Source organism: Barbus barbus, assembly GCF_936440315.1.
Source record: "Barbus barbus genome assembly, chromosome: 4".
NCBI lineage: Eukaryota > Metazoa > Chordata > Actinopteri > Cypriniformes > Cyprinidae > Barbus > Barbus barbus.
The window spans coordinates 25,872,768-25,891,707 of NC_136732.1; the positions used below are offsets into that span (position 1 = coordinate 25,872,768).

At 37.3% G+C, this 18,940-nt stretch overlaps 1 protein-coding gene across 1 annotated transcript; it reads right to left on the reverse strand.

Moving 5' to 3' along the window:
* Nucleotides 1-838: 838 nt before the first annotated feature.
* On the reverse strand, nt 839-16,991 carry LOC306868782 (F-box/WD repeat-containing protein 9-like). Its single transcript, XM_079415154.1, has 9 exons — nt 16,835-16,991; nt 16,675-16,711; nt 16,229-16,341; nt 15,922-16,069; nt 8,031-8,775; nt 3,925-4,073; nt 3,616-3,816; nt 3,468-3,533; nt 839-1,700 (listed from the first exon to the last, which is right to left on the reverse strand). Exons 3-9 carry the CDS (start codon nt 16,336-16,338, stop codon nt 1,626-1,628), a joined length of 1,494 nt encoding a protein of 497 aa, XP_079271280.1. The 5' UTR covers nt 16,339-16,341; nt 16,675-16,711; nt 16,835-16,991; the 3' UTR covers nt 839-1,625.
* Between the last annotated feature and the right edge of the window lie 1,949 nt (nt 16,992-18,940).

The following is an 18,940-nucleotide window of genomic DNA, read 5'->3' on the forward strand; positions in this document are numbered from 1 at the left end:
AGCACTGATTACTGTGAGACTTTCAAATTCCTTCATCACTTGAATTAAGATGATATTACTTTCATTTTAAAGCACAGCCACGGCAAAAATCAGACTTTAGCAGCTCTTTATACTGTGAGCATGTTCTGAGGTTAAATACAGATATAAAATCATGACAAGAAAATAGTTTAATAGCTATGATACTGCTTGGAAATTAAATCTTTGCATAGCTATGACAGGAAACACTGGCATCTAACAATACCTTGGAAAAACAGTTCATCTAAAAAAATAAAGCATATACATAAACCCGACTAGGAAATAAAACTGTTGTGGAATAAGCATATGTCCTAAACTCCTGAAACATCGGTGTCTCATATTTTAGAGCAGTCAATGCAATTTATAAAAAATCAATTAAATCTGTATGTGTGTGTGTGTAGGTGTAAGAGAAATATTCAGATCATTAACATCTTCATAAGTAACTGTAATTTAATTTTTCTCAGTAACTGATTACAGTTACATTTTGTAATTATGTAATTCCATTACATGTAACTAGTTACTGCCCAACACTGCACAAGTGACATAAGTACCTTTTTTTCCTAAGAGTGCATACAGTAAAGGAACACATAGCGTTAACCAAATAACAGGTTTTCACCATAGCATTTTATCGCTAAATTATGATTTTTACAGTGTAATATGTGTGTATCATATTATACATCTGTTGGCATATGTGTGTGTGTCAGATTTCATCAGCAGCAGAGCAGCTTGTTCAGTACTGTCAGGAGCACAGGAGAGCCGATCCGCTACTGACCGGGATCAACGCCTCCTCCAACCCGTTCAAAGACAAGAAGACCTGCGTGCTGCTGTGAACTGCCTCTGCAGCAGTCGCCATTTTATTTGCAGCATTAAGAACGACACACTGACGAATCCAACTGAATTATCAAATTGTGCATTTATAAAGCTTTTTAAAAATCAAAGACAATTTGATCACAGGACATTCAGTCAGTCAAAGAACAATACAACAGCACTGTCTACAATAACTATAAATAATAAATAAGTTAAAACATTATAAATTAGGATATTTAGTAGTTTGCTCTGGTCGTGAAGTGCATACATTTTAAAGCATTGTGCCTCATTTGTAAACTGTATACTTGTGTGAGTACACTGACAAGTATACAAAAACAAATTGAACTTAAATCACACATTTGTAATAACTGATTTCCTAGTTAGTGTACTATATATAGAGAGAGCTAGATACTGAAAACAGATATATTTTTATTCTTGTCTGTGCATTACTATATTATACTGCATGTGCTTCAGAATTCACTGTATTTTCAATTTAAGTATATTATTGGCATCAATTGTGTTGAAATGTTCAAGAAATGATCACATATCACAAAAGGTGTTCTTGTGTTATGAGGCACTGAAATGTTTAGCACTCTGCCTGTGCAATCGTAGTGCGACCCCTTCATGAAGAATGACAGAAAACTAGGAATGTCATATTTTTTGTATCAGACACCTAAAACATTCATTTTCATATTTTTTCCATTCAAATTAAACAAATTAAAGCATAATGCATTGATAAATTCCTGGAAATACAGAGTTGAGGAACTGATTGGTTTCTTGTTGTTCCCTGCTATCAGATGCTTTTAGACTCTAGGCCTCCAAACTTCCACATTCATGTCCCCGGAAGCGATGGCCAGCGTTCCTCCTTCAACACTTAACTGAGAAGAGAAAAATCATTTATTTATGATTTTATAAAAGAGTAACAGTGGTATCCTCCAAACAGAAGTATTTATGAGACATACAGTAATGGCTTTGAATGTGGCTCATCCAGTCAGAGTTATAATGCATTTGTGTGTTGAGTCTTTGTTTTTAATTCAAGTCTTATATAATGTGAAGCTCTTTTTGCATTGATTCCAAACAATTCATTTGTTTTGAATAATCTAAGTTTTTTGGTTTGCATCCATTAAATTCCAAATAAAAACAGTATATAATGATATTAAGTATCTTTCATATAATTTAATAAAAATATTTAATTCAATGCATTATAAAAACGAGGCACTAAAACATGGTTATATAATAAATAATGACGAAAAAGTAAATGCACACCTGAATATTAAGGTGCAAGTTACTAACAAATTATATCAACAAAGAGAAAGTATAACTGCACAACTCGACCAATAGGTTTTGTAGATAGATAGATTTCTGACTAAATATAATTCTTTCATGTAAAAAATTAAAGTTTTATTTGAATTCCCAGCAAAAATAAATATAATGTGATGAACAGATCTAATTTGATTTAAAAAATGCAATAAAACAGTTATACATAAATACTGAAAAATATTTTTAAAATATTATTACAATTTAAAACAATTTTCTATTGTAATTTATTTAAAATTTTCATTTATTAGTGTGAATTTTTAGCAGCCATTACTTCAGCCAGCCAGTAGGGTTGGGAATCGAAAAACATTCCAATTTTAGAATCAGATACTTAAGGTCAGGAATTGGATATTTGTTGTAAAATTTCAATTTCAATTCCGCCTATCAATTCCTGAGTGCACATCTTTTATTTAGGTGACGGAAAGGGGCTGTTAAAATTTATTTGTCTTTGAATCATTCATTCAAGAGATTCATTGAAAAACACTGATTCATCCAGTAAAGAAAATCTAAAAGTAAATCAGCGAAATCATTCCATTCATAAATTCCGTGAGATTTTGTTGTCTAATATTTTTTTCTTTAGAATTGTGAAAGGACAACAACCTCCATTTAAAAAAAAAAAAAGTCTCAATTTATTTATACACAAACAGCTCTTTTCTAAATCGAGTCTAGTTTTTATGTAGCCGGCTGATTTTTGTTCAAGGTATTCAGCTGCAACTAAACATTTTACAAAAGGAGAGACAGAATAAAAATGTTTGACTTAATTTTTTTTAACCATACTGGGAATCGATAAGATTCAAAACCGATAAGCGAAATCGGAATCCCAATCCTAGTCTTCAGTGTGAAGTAACATTTCTTATTATTAACTATTAAAAATTGAATTCTTATTATTAAGAACTTTTTCAAAGTTGTAAATAAAAACTAAAAATTATTGGAGTGCATTTTACAAGAAAAAACATTACTTTTTTTTCTTCTTCAAAATGTTCAATGTATTACTTGCCATTTCTTTGTAATTGTTTGTTTAATTTAATAGCGATTTCTGAGTGGAATATGTTCCTAAACCATTTTTTTCCCAGTGTATCAATGTTGAAAAGAGTAATGCTGCTTAATACATTTGTGGAAACGGTAATACTTTTATTTCAGGATTCATTATAAATGCCTTTACTGATATGTTTGACCAATTTAATGCATATCTGCTGCAAAAAATATTAATTTCTAAACAAAATATCTCACTGACACAATATCTTATACAACGCTAGTGTATAAGATATAAGATTTTGGTTATATCGTCTGCTTCTATTACCACCTGAATATACAAAAAAGAAACATACCCCATTTACTCCTGCCTGATGGTGAAGGGTGCACAGTGTCTTGGGTGGAGCGCATGGAAGGTGGACCTGCATCCAATAAGAGATGTGAGCTGCCAATAACCTTGGATAAAGATCAAATAAACAAATTTTTAACTGACAGAAGACTTACCTTGATAGTGCGGTCAGAGGAGCATGTGTAGAGAGCACCAGGAGAATAGTGAACGCCGGTGACCAGTGACCTGTGGATGTTAAACTGGGATATGGGCGTCAGGGAGCTGTTGTGCATGGAGAAGGTGTGCACGAGTCCACGGTTATCCCCGGCCCACACCTCTCGACCACTGTAGGACAGAGACAGCAGGTACGACCTCAGCTGTAGATGTGTGAAGAGGACACAGAGAAGTGCATTAGCTGACTGTAACATAGATACTTGTTAGGATTGTGTCATTTATTCATTGACTTGTAGCTTGTGTGTGCATACCTTAACTTTCTGCAGGAGTTTTTCCGCCCTGCGGTCAAACAGAGCGACAGTTTGGTCTTTACTGCCTGATAAGATGTACTGGTCATCAGACGCCAGGCACAACACAGCATCACTGTGAAGACGAAGACTCTTGACCAATGGATCTGCAGCTATATCACATGAATGAGAGTTGTCAGCAAACACAGTTAAAACGGGCACATTACAATTACATTAGGGAAGTCATGGCCTAATGGTTAGAGAGTCGGACTCGTAATCCAAAGGTTGCGGGTTCGAGTCTCGGGCCGGCAGGGATTGTAGGTGGGGGGAGTGAATGTCCAGCGCTCTCTCCACCCTCAATACCACGACTGAGGTGCCCTTGAGCAAGGCACCTGAACCCACAACTGCTGCCCACTGCTCCGGGTGTGTGTTCACGGTGTGTGTGTGCACTATGGATGGGTTAAATGCAGAGCACAAATTCCAAGTATGGGTCACCATACTTGGCAGCATGTCACTTCACTTCACAAATGACTACTAGTGTCTGAGTGGACTTCACAGGGTATTCAACCATCTTCAAAGTGTATACAACATGTGTGTGTTGAAATATACACCATTCAAATGTTGGGGGATGGTAAGATTTAATGTTTTTGAAAAAAGCCTCTTATGCTTACCAAGACTGCATTTATTTGATAAAAAATAGAGTAAAATCAATAATATTGTAAAATATTTTTACAGTTTAAAATTGTTTTCTATTGCAATATATTTTAAAGTGTAATTTATTCCTGTGATGCAAAGCTGAATTTTCCGCATCATTACTCCAGTCTTCAGTATCACATCCTTTTATTCTGCTTAAATTCTTTATTTGTTATTTGTCAGTATAAAGCACAGAAGCTTTGATATTTTGTTATTTAATGCAAATACATTTATATATTTCTAATTGTAGCTTAGTTGTTCAAATAGTTTTTGGGGCTTCTCTATATGTTATAAACAACCCAAATCACTTATTTTCACATTAAACATTGCAACAGTCATTTATCTCTAAATTTAGTGTTTTAGGTACGAGTATTAATTAAAATAAATATTTAAAAAATGTGACTAAATTTGAATCATTGATATGCAATGTTGCTATTATGAACAAAAACTAAAACGATTACAAATAATGTTCGGTAATTAAAATAAAGCTGAAATTAAATTAAATAAAAATATTATATATTAAATATATTAGATAAAATACTACATATATTTTAAATTATAGTTGTATACTTGTATATTAAATTATACTTATATATTATACTTAAATAGGGGTGCTCCGATCAGGGTTTTTGAGGCCGATCACCGATCACAGAAAGCAGTATCTGCCGATATGATCACCTATACCAGGGATCCTCAAATCTGGGCATTTTCTTTAGACATTTTTCAAAAATATATTAATCTCACCTAAATGTTTGATATAACCATAGATATAGATTCCCCATTCGACCGCTCCAAGCATGTACACGCGTCTGCCATCTAAATAATAGGGAATCTGCCTTTACAAATCTATGGTTGTACCTGCATGAATGTGACGTGACATGTGTTTTAGGTTGTGTAGTGTAGACGGAGATCGTTTCTGAAATGCAGTGAAAACACCAGGGTAGACGAGGATCGTTTTCATTTTAAAATGCCGTATTAAAAATGAAAACGCACTAGTGTAAATGGGGCCTTAAAAGGCTTTTTCAGCATTGTGATTCTTTTTTACACAGTACAGTCAGACAATCTTTCATAGATGTGTTTAAACACAAATATAAGACACACATTATTCAATGCCTTTCACTTTTGAATTTACTTCTAGATTTATACATTAAGTTGCTCAAGCAATTGTCAAAACATTTAAACTACTTTTCTTACAACATCACAAACATTGTAAATTAAAACGGACCTCTGACAGAAACATTCAGCTCTTCTGCCTTTTCTTTAGCATTTAAATCTTTATTACAAGCAATCCTGCGCTTCATAAAGAACTTTATCCTACCTCCTCGAATGCCATCTATTATTGCCTTGTTTATCAAGTGCTCTTTTCATTTATGCCTAGCCAAAAAGCCATAGCCTGTGTTGACTGTGGAACACAGTAGACTTTAATTATATGCATTTATTGTGTAATTACTACATTTTCATGTCAATCTCTGTTCATATTTACCGCAAAGCGTGCAGCGCAGCAAAAATAATCTTGATGCAGAAGTTATCTCTGTACTGCCAGACCGCAACCGCGTGCAGTGTGAAGGCTTTGAGTGCGGAGAAAATATGCACCTGGCATTATATGCGTGATTTAACTTTTTTGGTTAAAATGATCTGAAATCAATATTTGAGAAAGTATCTATCGCCATACTTTAGCCCGATTCACAACGGTTATTTTATAATAATGTTTTCTAATTTGAGTGGTACGGGGGTACGGGTAGGTTTTCGTGGGAAATTCGAGCATGGCACTGCATCATTACGTCACGTCTGTAAACAAAGGAGTTGTCCGGTTACTCGGCAGTCGCCATCGCATGTGAGGATCCTGCAGGTAGTGGCTCGTTTATAGCCTTTTCTCACAGCAGCATTAAATGTATCATTTTGATGGCAGATTGTAATCCAGAAAGGATTGTGTTTATGAAACACATGTGAATGAAATTAAATTATATTCCAGTTTTAAATGTGATTCTGATTACAGATAGTCTGGGATTACACAAGATTTGTATTTTAAAGAAAACCAGTTTGAAGGGAGCATAATTGGCTTTTTGGATTAAAAGAATTTCTTAATATGAAATTTGAATGGTATGATAATTAGTTTAAACTGTACAGAAATTGAAATCTACATGCTAATACACACTATACTCAGTCACGCAATGCTGATGTTGTTAACATTAATAATTTGAGAATAAAATATAACAATAATAATCATTTGCACGGTTTGATGTGATATAAGCTAACCGATCTTTAGATTTAAATCACCATTGGTAGCGCGATTTATTGTAATGATTTTTTCCTCAGTTGGTCAGAACAAACGTGGCAGATTTGTTACTTGTTCAGATGACAATATACGGTGAAAATTCTTATTTGGTCATATATTCCAAGACGCAGGTTAGAATCTGTGATTACTAAATACAGTATCCACACCAGTGCGGTGACTGACTGCCACACATACTCCTCAAAACATCAGATTCATCCGTGCTGCAGCCGTGCCGACTCACAACCACACTCAAGGAAGATAATTCCACAAGTAACTGCAATTTCAGGTTTTCAAACAGAGATGGTGACAAAGAGGCAAAATTTACAGACTGCAGCTTTAACTTAAAAACTTAAAAAACCTAAAATTATAAATGTTGACTTGCCAACTAGCTGAAACAAATAGGCTGAAGTACTACAACTGCTAAAACTGAAATACATTCAATTAAAGCTATCTAGAAATATATTAAAAAAAAAAACAATCTAAATAGAGAAATTAAAAAACTAATAAAAATGTCAAAGCACATAGCCAAATTACCAAAACCTAAACTAAAATTATAATGAAAATTGACAATATAAAATAAAAGATAATTCAAAATATCAACAAATACTACAATAGTACATAAATAATACTAAATCACTCTGGACCCCTCACATCCAGCACACTCGCTCTTTGAAGTGTTACTGTCTGGTCGACGCTACAGAGCTCTGAGCACCAGAACAACCAGACACAGGAACAGTTTCTTCCCTCAGGCAATCCATCTCATGAATATTTGACAATAAACGTGCACACAACTATAATACATAATCCATTCACCACACTCACTTATTTTATTTTTATTTCTCATTAATTTGCACATACGTAATTTGAACATACTTGACCTGTACATACATAGTTGTCTATATTATATATTGTGTTTTTGCTGTTTTGTACATTGCCTATTTGGATATTTGTATATTATTCTTTTATTATCTGTGTCCTGTCCTGTTGCTGTCTTTCTGTTGCACTGCAGAGCTTCTGTCACTACAACAAATTCCTTGTATGTGTAAACATACTTGGCCAATAAAGCTCATTCTGATTCTGATTCTTCTAAATCAACACTTCACATTCACAATAAAACCAGGAGTGTGCTTAAAGAAAATAACAATTCTGAACCTTGACTCACCTCGGGTGTCAAAGATGCTTAATTTCTGGTCATGTGACCCAGCCAGCACCATGTCCCTCTCACAGGACAGACATAATACAGCAGCTTTGCACTGGATGAGTCCCCGTTCTGCTCCTCCAGCTTCAAGATCCCAGAGCCTGAGGGTGCTGTCAAACGAGCCAGACACCAGCAGAGGTCCGCTGGATGCCAGGCACCACACCCAACCCCGGTGGGTACTAATGGTCCCGCGTCCCGCTAGAGTGTGCATCAGCTTGCCTCTGGGACCCTCCCGAAGGTCCCACAGGTTCACGTTTCTGTCTCTAGAGCCGGAGACGCACATCGCCTTTTCTCCACCCAGGAGGAGGACACAATTCACATCTGCAATGTGGCCAGAGGGAAGGATGATGTGCTCCAAGGGTGAAGAAGAGCTGGATGACTCAATCAGATGGGGACTATCAGAGGCATTCTGGGACTGAACTTGCACATTCTCTTCTCCTGCTCCCACTGCACCGTTTAAATCGACATCCAGCTGCATCTCCACCAAGTTCTCACTGTTCACCCCACCAGCTGCCTCTTCCTGTCTAGCTGCCTGAATCTCATGCCCTGTCCAGCAGCCAATCATCTGCTCCAGTTCCAAGCATGCCTTGGACCAATCAAAATCCTCCTTTGGCCCGACTGGGAAAGATGCTGCGGGACCCGAGAGTTTTTGAGCCCGAAGCTGCCATGCCAAGCGATCCTCGCCAAGCTTTCCCAACGTCTGACATACCTAAACATAGAAGAACATCAAGAGTTCAAGAGGTGTTTTTGAAAGAAATTAATACTTCCATTCAGCAAGGATGCATTAAATTGATCAAAAGTGACAGTAAATGTTAATGTTACAAAAGGTCTGTTCTTTTGAACTTTCTATTAATCAAAGGATCTTTAAACAAAAATATGAAGCAGAACAATTGTTTTGAACATTAATAATAATAAGTAATGTTTCTCGAGCAGCAAATAATCATATTAGCATGATTTCTGAAGGATCATGTAACACTGAAGACTGGAGTAATGATGCTGAAAATTCAGCTTTACATCACAGGAATAAATTACATTTGAAAATATATTTGAATAGAAAATAGCTATTTTAAATTGTAATAATATTTCACAATATTCACAGTTTTTACTGTATTTTTGATCAAATAAATGCAGCCTTGATGAACAGAAGAGACTTCTGGAAAAAAAATATTATTGACCTCAAACTTTCAAACCAATAGGATCTCTGAGCACAAAAACAATTGTTTATCATATAAAAGTAAGCAACAATTCTTAAAATGTATTATTACTATTATAGAAAATTAGCTCAAAAGGGAATTGTATACAATTACAATTAATTATGATTAATTACAATTACTTATATTGGCTGACAGTAATAACTGTAGCAGAAATAAATTCCCATCAACTAATCTGTTCGTCCAGCGAACATTCAGTGTAAGTTCATATCAACTCTAAGAAAGGATATTTTCTTGGCCACAGAAAATACTTTCCTAAATATTAATGCATTAGAGCATGTAGTAAGGATCAAAATCGTAAAGGGACATTAATATGCAAGGTAGAATCAGAAACTTGTGTAATTTGTGCACACAACTTTTATTAACTAAACACTAACGCAAACTAGTCTAACAAACAAACAAACAAACAAACAAACATACAATCACTCATACATGAGGAAAGGGCAAATGACAGTTGATGGATGAAACCATCAGGAAACCAGAGAATGAAGCTATGAAAAGAGTCAGTTAACCACCTGAATAAAACCATCAGCGCCGTTTATAACGGGGTCTATAGCTTATACTAAACCTCTGTTTTGTTATATTAAATGTACGATACTTGCAATGCCTTTGTCGTTGAACGAATGTCCGGATGCAGTCTCGGATGAAAGTTCTGATGGTTTGAAGGTTTGGTGGTGTTGGAGTTCTTCAAGTTCTTCCGGGTTTGAAGGGTGATGAACTCCAAAAGATGTTATTCTGGCTCGGTGGTAATTGGGAGTTTCTTCCCAGGTAGAAAGGGAAAAAGAGCTAAGAAAGAGATCTGCTGAGATCCGAGGATCCTTTGTTGAATGGAAAGTCAAAAACTTAAGGATCCAGAAGAGTTCTAGCTCACATTCTCCTCATCCTCATAGGATCTAACAGAACCGCAGACTGTGAGGACGTCACTGATGTGAGAGCTTTATCTGCTGTAGATGTCACACCTCTGGGGTGTCAAAGAGCCAATGGAGTCCTGAACTTTTGGAGGGAAGGTTTTACGACTCTTTGTCTCTGAACATGGTAATTTGCATAGGTAATTCGCCTGGGTTAATGCACAAACTATTAGGACTGATATGTTGCATAGGTATCAAATGTAATGTTCACTCTCAATTAGAATTGATAGAGACTAAATATGATGCAGCTAAAGTGATATTAACTAGTGATCTATCATAAGCATGCAGAAAACAGTATACAATACACAAAAACATATACAAGAACAGTAATAATATACACAATGACCTGAAGATATGTGTGTTCATTCAAAGAAAGGTTTTTCTATTAATTAATTAGAGAAGAGTCCATTTTTATGGCATAATGTGACCAAGATGGCGGCGCGAACACATCGCGAGGCTCAGCGTCTCTCCAGTTTTTGCAATTTTGCAGTATTTTTCCTGCTCATCTCGGGTCTGTTCTCACTGAACAGCTTTGCCTTAACATCATACACCCGACAGGAGCTTTTGGATATCGGTCTGCACTTTTCCAACAGTTTTATAACCAATCATCGACTCATCCCGGAGATCTCCAGAACACCCGAGGCTACGCACTCTGCTCGGCCGGGCGGAAGTGCTCACAGGCGGCGTCGAGATCGTAAACAAAGGCGGGGGAAGCGTGGAGGACTAAGAGCTAAGCTAAAGCTAACACCGCACCGGCTCTCTTTACCCAGCATTTTCCTCGCTAATGTGCGGTCATTGGTGAACAAAATGGATGAAATACGACTTCGCATCACCCATAGTAAGAAACTTTTGGACTGCAATGTCATGGTTTTCACTGAAACATGGCTACATAGCGACATACCAAATAATGCTATTGATCTAACCGGACGCTACACGCTCCGAGCAGATAGAACGGCAGATGACTCCGGCAAGACCAGAGGTGGAGGATTGTGCATTTATGTGAACAAAGCTTGGTGTACGAACTCTGACACTGTTGGAAAACACTGCTCACCTAACCTAGAGTTTCTCATGGTTAAGTGTAGACCTTTCTATCTGCCGCGGGAGTTCACTTCCACCATCATAATTGCAGCCTATATTCCCCCGGATGCTAATGCCAAGCTTGCTATGAACGAACTGCATGCGGCCATTAGTAAACAACAGACTGTACACCCGGAAGCTGCATTTATTGTTGCGGGTGATTTTAATCACTCCAACTTAAAGACAGTGCTCCCCAAATTCCATCAGCATGTCTCCTGCCACACTAGAGGAGAAAAAACTTTGGATCATGTTTACACAAACATCGCAGGAGCTTACATCGCGACTCCCCTCCCCCACCTGGGACAGTCTGATCACCTTTCTTTGTTTCTCACCCCCAAGTATTCACCCCTCATCAACCGTGTGAAGCCATCAGTGAAGACCATCAAAGTGTGGCCAATGGGAGCAGAGTCTGTACTTCAGGACAAATTTCAACACACGGACTGGAGTATGTTTGCTTCCCAGGCTGCCAGTGGCTCTCACACGGACATTGACATCTATACCACCTCTGTACTGGATTACCATCAATACCTCCATTGACAGTGTTACAACAGAGAAACAGATCACAACGTACCCTAATCAGAAGCCATGGATGAACAAGGAAGTGCGGCTCCTGCTGAAAGCCCGCAACACTGCTTTCAGATCAGATGACGCTCAGGCCTACAGCATATCCAGGGCTAACCTGAAGAGGGGCATCAAGAAGGCCAAGCACTGCTACAAGCTAAAGGTAGAGGAGCATTTTTCCAACTCTGACCCCCGGCGCATGTGGCAGGGCATCCAGGTCATCAGTGACTACAAGCCATGCAACTCCACTCCAACGGTCACAGACGTCTCCTTCCTTGATGAGCTAAATGACTTTTATGCTCGCTTTGAGAATAACAACAAGGAGACAGCCACCAAGATCACACTCTCAGGAGACCATCAGACCTTCAAACTCACCTCCACAGATGTCTGCACAGCATTGAGCCGGATCAATGCATGCAAGGCCACTGGCCCTGACGGCATTCCTGGAAGTGCTCAGGATATGTGCAGAGCAGCTCGCAGAGGTCTTCACAGACATTTTCAACCTGTCCCTCACCCAAGCAACTGTGCCAACATGCTTTAAGTCCACATCCATTGTGCCAGTGCCGAAACACTCCTCCCCGACGTGCCTGAATGACTACCGCCCCGTAGCACTCACACCCATTGTAATGAAGTGCTTTGAGCAACTGGTCCTGGCACACCTCAAGAACTGCCTCCCACCCACACTGGACCCACACCAATTTGCCTACCGTAGCAATAGGAGCACTGAGGATGCAGTATGCACAGTACTGCACTCGGTACTCACACACCTGGATAATAACAACACTTATGCACGGATGTTGTTTGTTGATTTCAGCTCAGCATTCAACACCGTCATTCCCTCCAAGCTGATCACTAAACTTGGAGACTTGGGTGTTAACACCTCCCTCTGTCGCTGGATTATGGACTTTCTGACCAACAGACCTCAGCATGTTAGGTCAGGCCACACCTGCTCCACCACCATCACACTCAACACCGGCGTACCACAGGGCTGTGTGCTGAGCCCATTCCTCTACTCCCTCTACACCCATGACTGCAGGCCTGTGCATGGATCCAACTCCATCATCAAGTTTGCTGACGACACCACAGTGATTGGCCTCATCAGAGACAACGATGAGACTGCCTACAGGGAGGAGGTACAGCACCTGGCTGCATGGTGCGCTGACAATAACCTGCTCCTCAACACCAGCAAGACAAAGGAACTTATTGTGGACTTCAGGAAGAAGAAAAGTGGAACGCATGACCCCATCCACATTAACGGGATGGTTGTTGAACGTGTCTCCAGCTTCAAGTTCCTGGGAACCCACATCTCGGAGGACCTGACCTGGACCACCAACACATCCAGCCTAGTCAAGAAGGCTCACCAACGCCTCTTCTTCCTTAGGACACTGAAGAAGAACCACCTGTCTCCAATCATCCAGCGGAACTTCTACCGGTGTGCAATTGAAAGCATCCTGACCAACTGCATCACAGTCTGGTATGGGAACTGCTCAGCTGCTGACCGCAAGGCACTACAGAGGGTGGTGAAAACCGCCCAACGCATCACAGGGACACCACTTCCTGCCATTGAGGACGTCCAGAGAAAACGCTGTTTACGTCGAGCTCGCGGCATTCTTAAGGACTCCTCTCACCCTGACCATAGACTGGTTAACTTACTGCCTTCTGGGAGGCGCTTCAGGAGCCTCCGATCAAGGACAAGCAGACTCAGGAACAGCTTTTTCCCTACAGCTGTTTCCCTACTAAACTCTGCCCAATGATACCCCCCTCACACACCACCACAAACTCTTCACCCCTCCCCATCATTAAAATCGGTTAAAAAACAAAAACAAAAAAACATCCACACACTGAGTACTATGCACTGGAAATTTTTATTTCTATGCACTTTCAATGTTCATTGCACTAGTATTTATATATCTTAATGTATAGCTTATTCATATCCATTTGTAATTATATTCATAGTTTTTTGCTCATAGTGTACATACATTTACTGTACAATCCATCTGCATAGTATGTTCATATCACCCATCTGTATATCATACTGATAGTATTTAAAAAATTTGTAAATTATGTCCATAGTACTACTGCCTTATCTGTATATTCTGTACATATGTAACATATTGTAGGCACTGTATATCCTGTACCTCTGCTTATTGCACTTCTGGTTAGATGCTAACTGCATTTCGTTGCCCTGTACCTTACATGTGCAATGACAATAAAGTTGAATCTAATCTAATCTAATAATGTCTCTTTCCTAAGGAGAAATGAAGTGAGTTTCTCTGCCCGCATTCCTTTGAGCAATAAAACAAGTGCTATCAGATGGGTTGCCATGGAACCAGAGGCCTGTTCTGCCTTTCTTAGGTGTTAGATGCATTTCGGGGGAAGGGTCCACAGACCCTCATAGTTGGCCCTTTGGTTAGGTGAGGGGGCATAAGAGATTATTTGTTAAATATAACAAATAGTTGTGTGTCTGACTGGTCCAAATGCTACATAATTATGATTAATAATAATAATAATATATAAAAGACATTATAATATAATACAATAATTTATAGAATAATAAAAACAATATTAATTAATAATATTAATTAATGTTTGCCTACAAAACCACCACTGGCTCTGCACCCCTTTAGCTAAATTCATTAATTCAGAGTCAGAATTACGTGCCTCTAGAAGCTTGCATTCTGCAAATGAACGTCGCTTTATTGTGCCATCCCAAAGAGGCACAAAATCACTTTCACAGACTTTTAAATTAAATGTTCCCTCCTGGTGGAATGACCTGCCCAACTCAATCCGAGCAGAATTCTTCTTCAAGAATTGGCTAAAAACACATCTCTTCCATCTTTATTTGACCCTCTAACTCTAGCACTCTCTATTCTAATTGTATTCTTAAAAAAAAAAATAAAAAAAAAAACCTGTCCCTTTTAGACTTGCACTCTATTCATTTACTGCTTGTTTTCTTTAAAAAAAACGAAAAAACAAAACTCGCCTTTCAATATTTTTTGTATTGTATCTATTTGTTGTCTTTTTCTTTATTATACAATTAACAAAAGCAAAATAGGCATCTAACACTATCTTGCTCTATTCTTTTTCTATTCTATCTGTTTTCTTTTTATTTATTACATAATTATAATAATTACACCATATGTAAAGCTGTACGTTAAAAATCTGGGTGTGGTGATGGACAGTGCCTTAAAGCTTGATAGACAAGTCAATCAAGTTGTGAAGTCAAGCTTTTATCAGTTGCGAACTTTGGTAAAAATTAAGTCCTTTCTTTTACTAACTTTGAAAGAGTAATCCATGCTTTTATCACCACGAGGCTTGATTATTGTAACTCTCTTTATTTGGGGATCAGTCAATCCTCCTTAAACTGCCTTTCAGATGGTCCAGAATGCGGCTGCTAGAGTCCTGACGGGAGCTCGAAAAAAGCGTGAGCATATTACCCCAGTCCTTCAGTCATTACATTGGTTACCTGTGCGCTAAAGTGCTCTTACTGGTTTTTAAGTCTTTAAATGGTTTAGCACCCTCTTATCTCTCGGATCGAGCATTCGCCGGAGCTGCTCCGAGACTTTGGAATAGTCTTCCTACAGAAATCAGAACTGCCCCTACACTATCCACTTTTAAATCCAGGTTAAAAACGTTTTTATTTGATCTGGCTTATTATTTGTGATTTGCATTTGCTCTGCCCTGTGTCTTGCAGTTTAATTTGTGACCTTGTCTTTGTTTTTAATTGTGTTTGAGGTTACTTATTTTGTACAGCACACTGGTAGTTGTACTTTATAAATAAATTCAAATTGAAAATAATCAATTTTTTTCATAATTGAAAAAAAAAAACTTGCTACATGTAATGCATTAGGCTAACTGAGACTTGTCATAACATTTGCATATTATTGCTCTTTTGTTAGTTTTGATTGCTTCCATTGTCCTCATTTGTAACTCGCTTTGGGTAAAAGCATCTGCTAAATGGCTAAATGTAAATGTAAATATAAAAATGTGTTAATATTAGTAAGAACTGCATACCCCTTTAGTGAAAGAAGCTTGCCCTGAATAGAAGAAAATTTCAATTTTGGCCTCTAAACGTCTCTTGAATTTGAAAATGTTTACCCGCGGTAGCACGTTCATGACACACTGTGCTGGGAGATGTGAAGCTATCTGGGTAACTATCTCCCATGGCAACGACAGGAGGTTGATTCCATTGCTAGAAGGGGAGGGGCTTGTCTCCATAGCGCTGACGGATGGTTCCAAACTCAATCTGTGAGGGAAACGTCAGAACGCACAAGTCTCAAATTTCAACTAAAGTTTGCAAACATACAGAGCTCAAGAAAAGGCATGAGTCACTGCAGTCAGTGATAAACCATACAGTAAACTATAATATATTACAGTGAATGTTGAAACAACTTTTAATACAGACCTCTCGGGTAAGGAATGTGGGGTGTCGTGGGTGAAGTTGGGTGGATTGGCACCAGCAGGGCATCTCTGCTTCTCCTCCTCGTCCTCCAGGGCGACGCTGGTTCTCGACATCCACTGAATCACAAGAGCATAAAATTATGCTGACATCACTTTCTGTTATTCACATTTACATGAACCAATTTGCTCTGAACAGATTAATACTACACATGTTTCCCTGATTACCTCCAAGCTGAATAGTAATCAACATTATGCTCTTCTTAGGAACTAACATAGAAACAACAACAACAAACTGCTATAGATACAGATTATAGATGCCAGTTGTCTAATTCTTAGATGCTTACTGTATAAATCTAATTAATTAGGAATGGATAAATTAACGTATTAGGCTACATCTAATAGACCATATAAATAGGATTTAGGTAAATATGAGATTTGGTGGACACATACCTTATTTTAATCGAAAATCCTTGTATTCAAAGACAGACTGAAAGGGTAAACAATCCACATTTCTCATCCACCTGGTTTTGGTCATGGATTATTGATCGTTTTAATATGACACTGCACAATTATCTGTGTTCACCCTGTTTTTAAATCTGTTTTCCCTTACGTATGTTAAAGGTGAGCGCTGATGTCAGACGAAAGAAAAATCATAGAAGAGTGAAACGTATTTTTTGACCATCTTCATCGGAGAATATATGAATACAGTAACAGTTATATTGACATCTCTATGACTGGCACAAACAGACGCTCCTCCGGCGCACACTATTTGCGTCATCGGTGTTTCCGTGTCGGGCGTCGTGATGACAACAAACTCAAAACTCAAGGTAAGTAAAATAAAATTAAATAAATAAATATTGATACCTTCTAATAGTATTTATTTTTTTATTTCATGTACTCTCAATTGTATTTAATCATTTTGTAATATTGAACAAAAACAAAGCAAACATTTCATAATATACTCTTTCACAAACTTTTTTTTTAAATCATAATAGACTTAATTTCCCAATGGCACTTAATGTTAAATATTCCACTATCCATGATAACCCTTTTATTTTAAATCGGATCTTATCTTCAAATTAAACACTATTGTGATATTGTGGGTCGTTAAGAGATGATGTCTGTTATGCCTGTAAAAACAAATGTAATATCTCTAGTTGCAGTTTAGCAGTTAAATCATCAGGAAAACACAATGATGCAAATGTGAAGTTGTAATGAAACACACTGAAATTATACTGTAGTAGCCTAAATGCAAAATATCTGAAAACATGAGATAAGGCAATATTTTAGGTGAGTTGTGAATTTTTTTCCATTGATATCAATAAAAAAATATGTAGTCAAATGCACTGAGATTATTTACTCAATACTCGTATATTTAACATACATATTTAAAATATACGGCTTAATTTTATATTTAAAATGAGACAGAGGCATTTCTAAGAGTTTATATCTGTGTCAATAGGTGTGATCTCACTCTGTACACAATTACAGTAAGGTCAAAGTCCTGCACATTTTTTCTGTTTCTCCAGCACATCCCTGTAGAGACACACAACCTCATTTGTTTGCTTTTCTACTGCAATAGAATTCACTTCTCTGTATAAGACAATAACTAAGGTACAGTGGTGAAAGCATACTTTGGAAATGAAATGTTTCACAAACTATGATCTCATGACCCAATCAAACAACTGGGATAAAGAGTTTACAGTGGTGAAACTTCTAGCAGCAGATGATCAATAATTAGTTGGATATTTGGACCTCAAAGATGATTTTAGCTAATGCAAAGTAAGGCTAGTACTCTAACATGTTATAGCACCTTTTATACATAAAATGCAGTTCAAAAATATAAACATTATTCAGAGAATAAAACATATAAAAACAATAACAGGGATCAGCAATGACAAAAATGCATATAGAAAATAAAGTAGCAATTTATTTTACAGGCCTACTTCACATGCACATACTATGTAGTTAACTATAACTAGTAATAACCCTGAACCTACCCCTAACCCTCACCTTAACACTCGTAATTACCTTATAATGTGGTACTTTTAGGTAAGTACACTGTAAGTAGACATGCGGTAAAATAAAGTACAAACTTGTTTTCTATAGCACCTTTAAAATTAAACTCAAAATTTTAAATTTAAATTTATAAAACATGGGGGGGGGGGGGACAATAATAAGCAACAAAAAATCACAAAACAAGCATATAAAAATAAATATACAACATCAATTCACACCTTTCACACACACACACACACACACACAAAACAGTTCCATATTTAAAAATATAAACATTATTTAAAAGAATAAAACAACAATAAGCAACCAAAATGACAAGAAAGCACATTAAAATGAACAAACACAAAACATATAAAAACAAAACAAAAACAAAATGTCATTTCTATACCACCTTTCACGCCTAAAATAAGCTCAAAGGTCAAAATATAAACAATATTTAGGGAAAAAAACAAACGAAAAAAACCAATAAGAAATGTGAATGACAGAAAAGCATATCTACGTAAAATATGCGTTTGCTTTATATAAAGAGAAAGCTCAGATCGTGTGTAATTTTGCATGGTAAAAGCTGCCAGGTTAGGTGCATATGTCATGGAGAGAAGCTGAACATGATTTCTTCAGGATTTCATAGCAGAAATAAACTGCATCAGAAGACCTTAATGTCTCATCTTCGGTGCATATCTTTCCATCTTTTATAGCC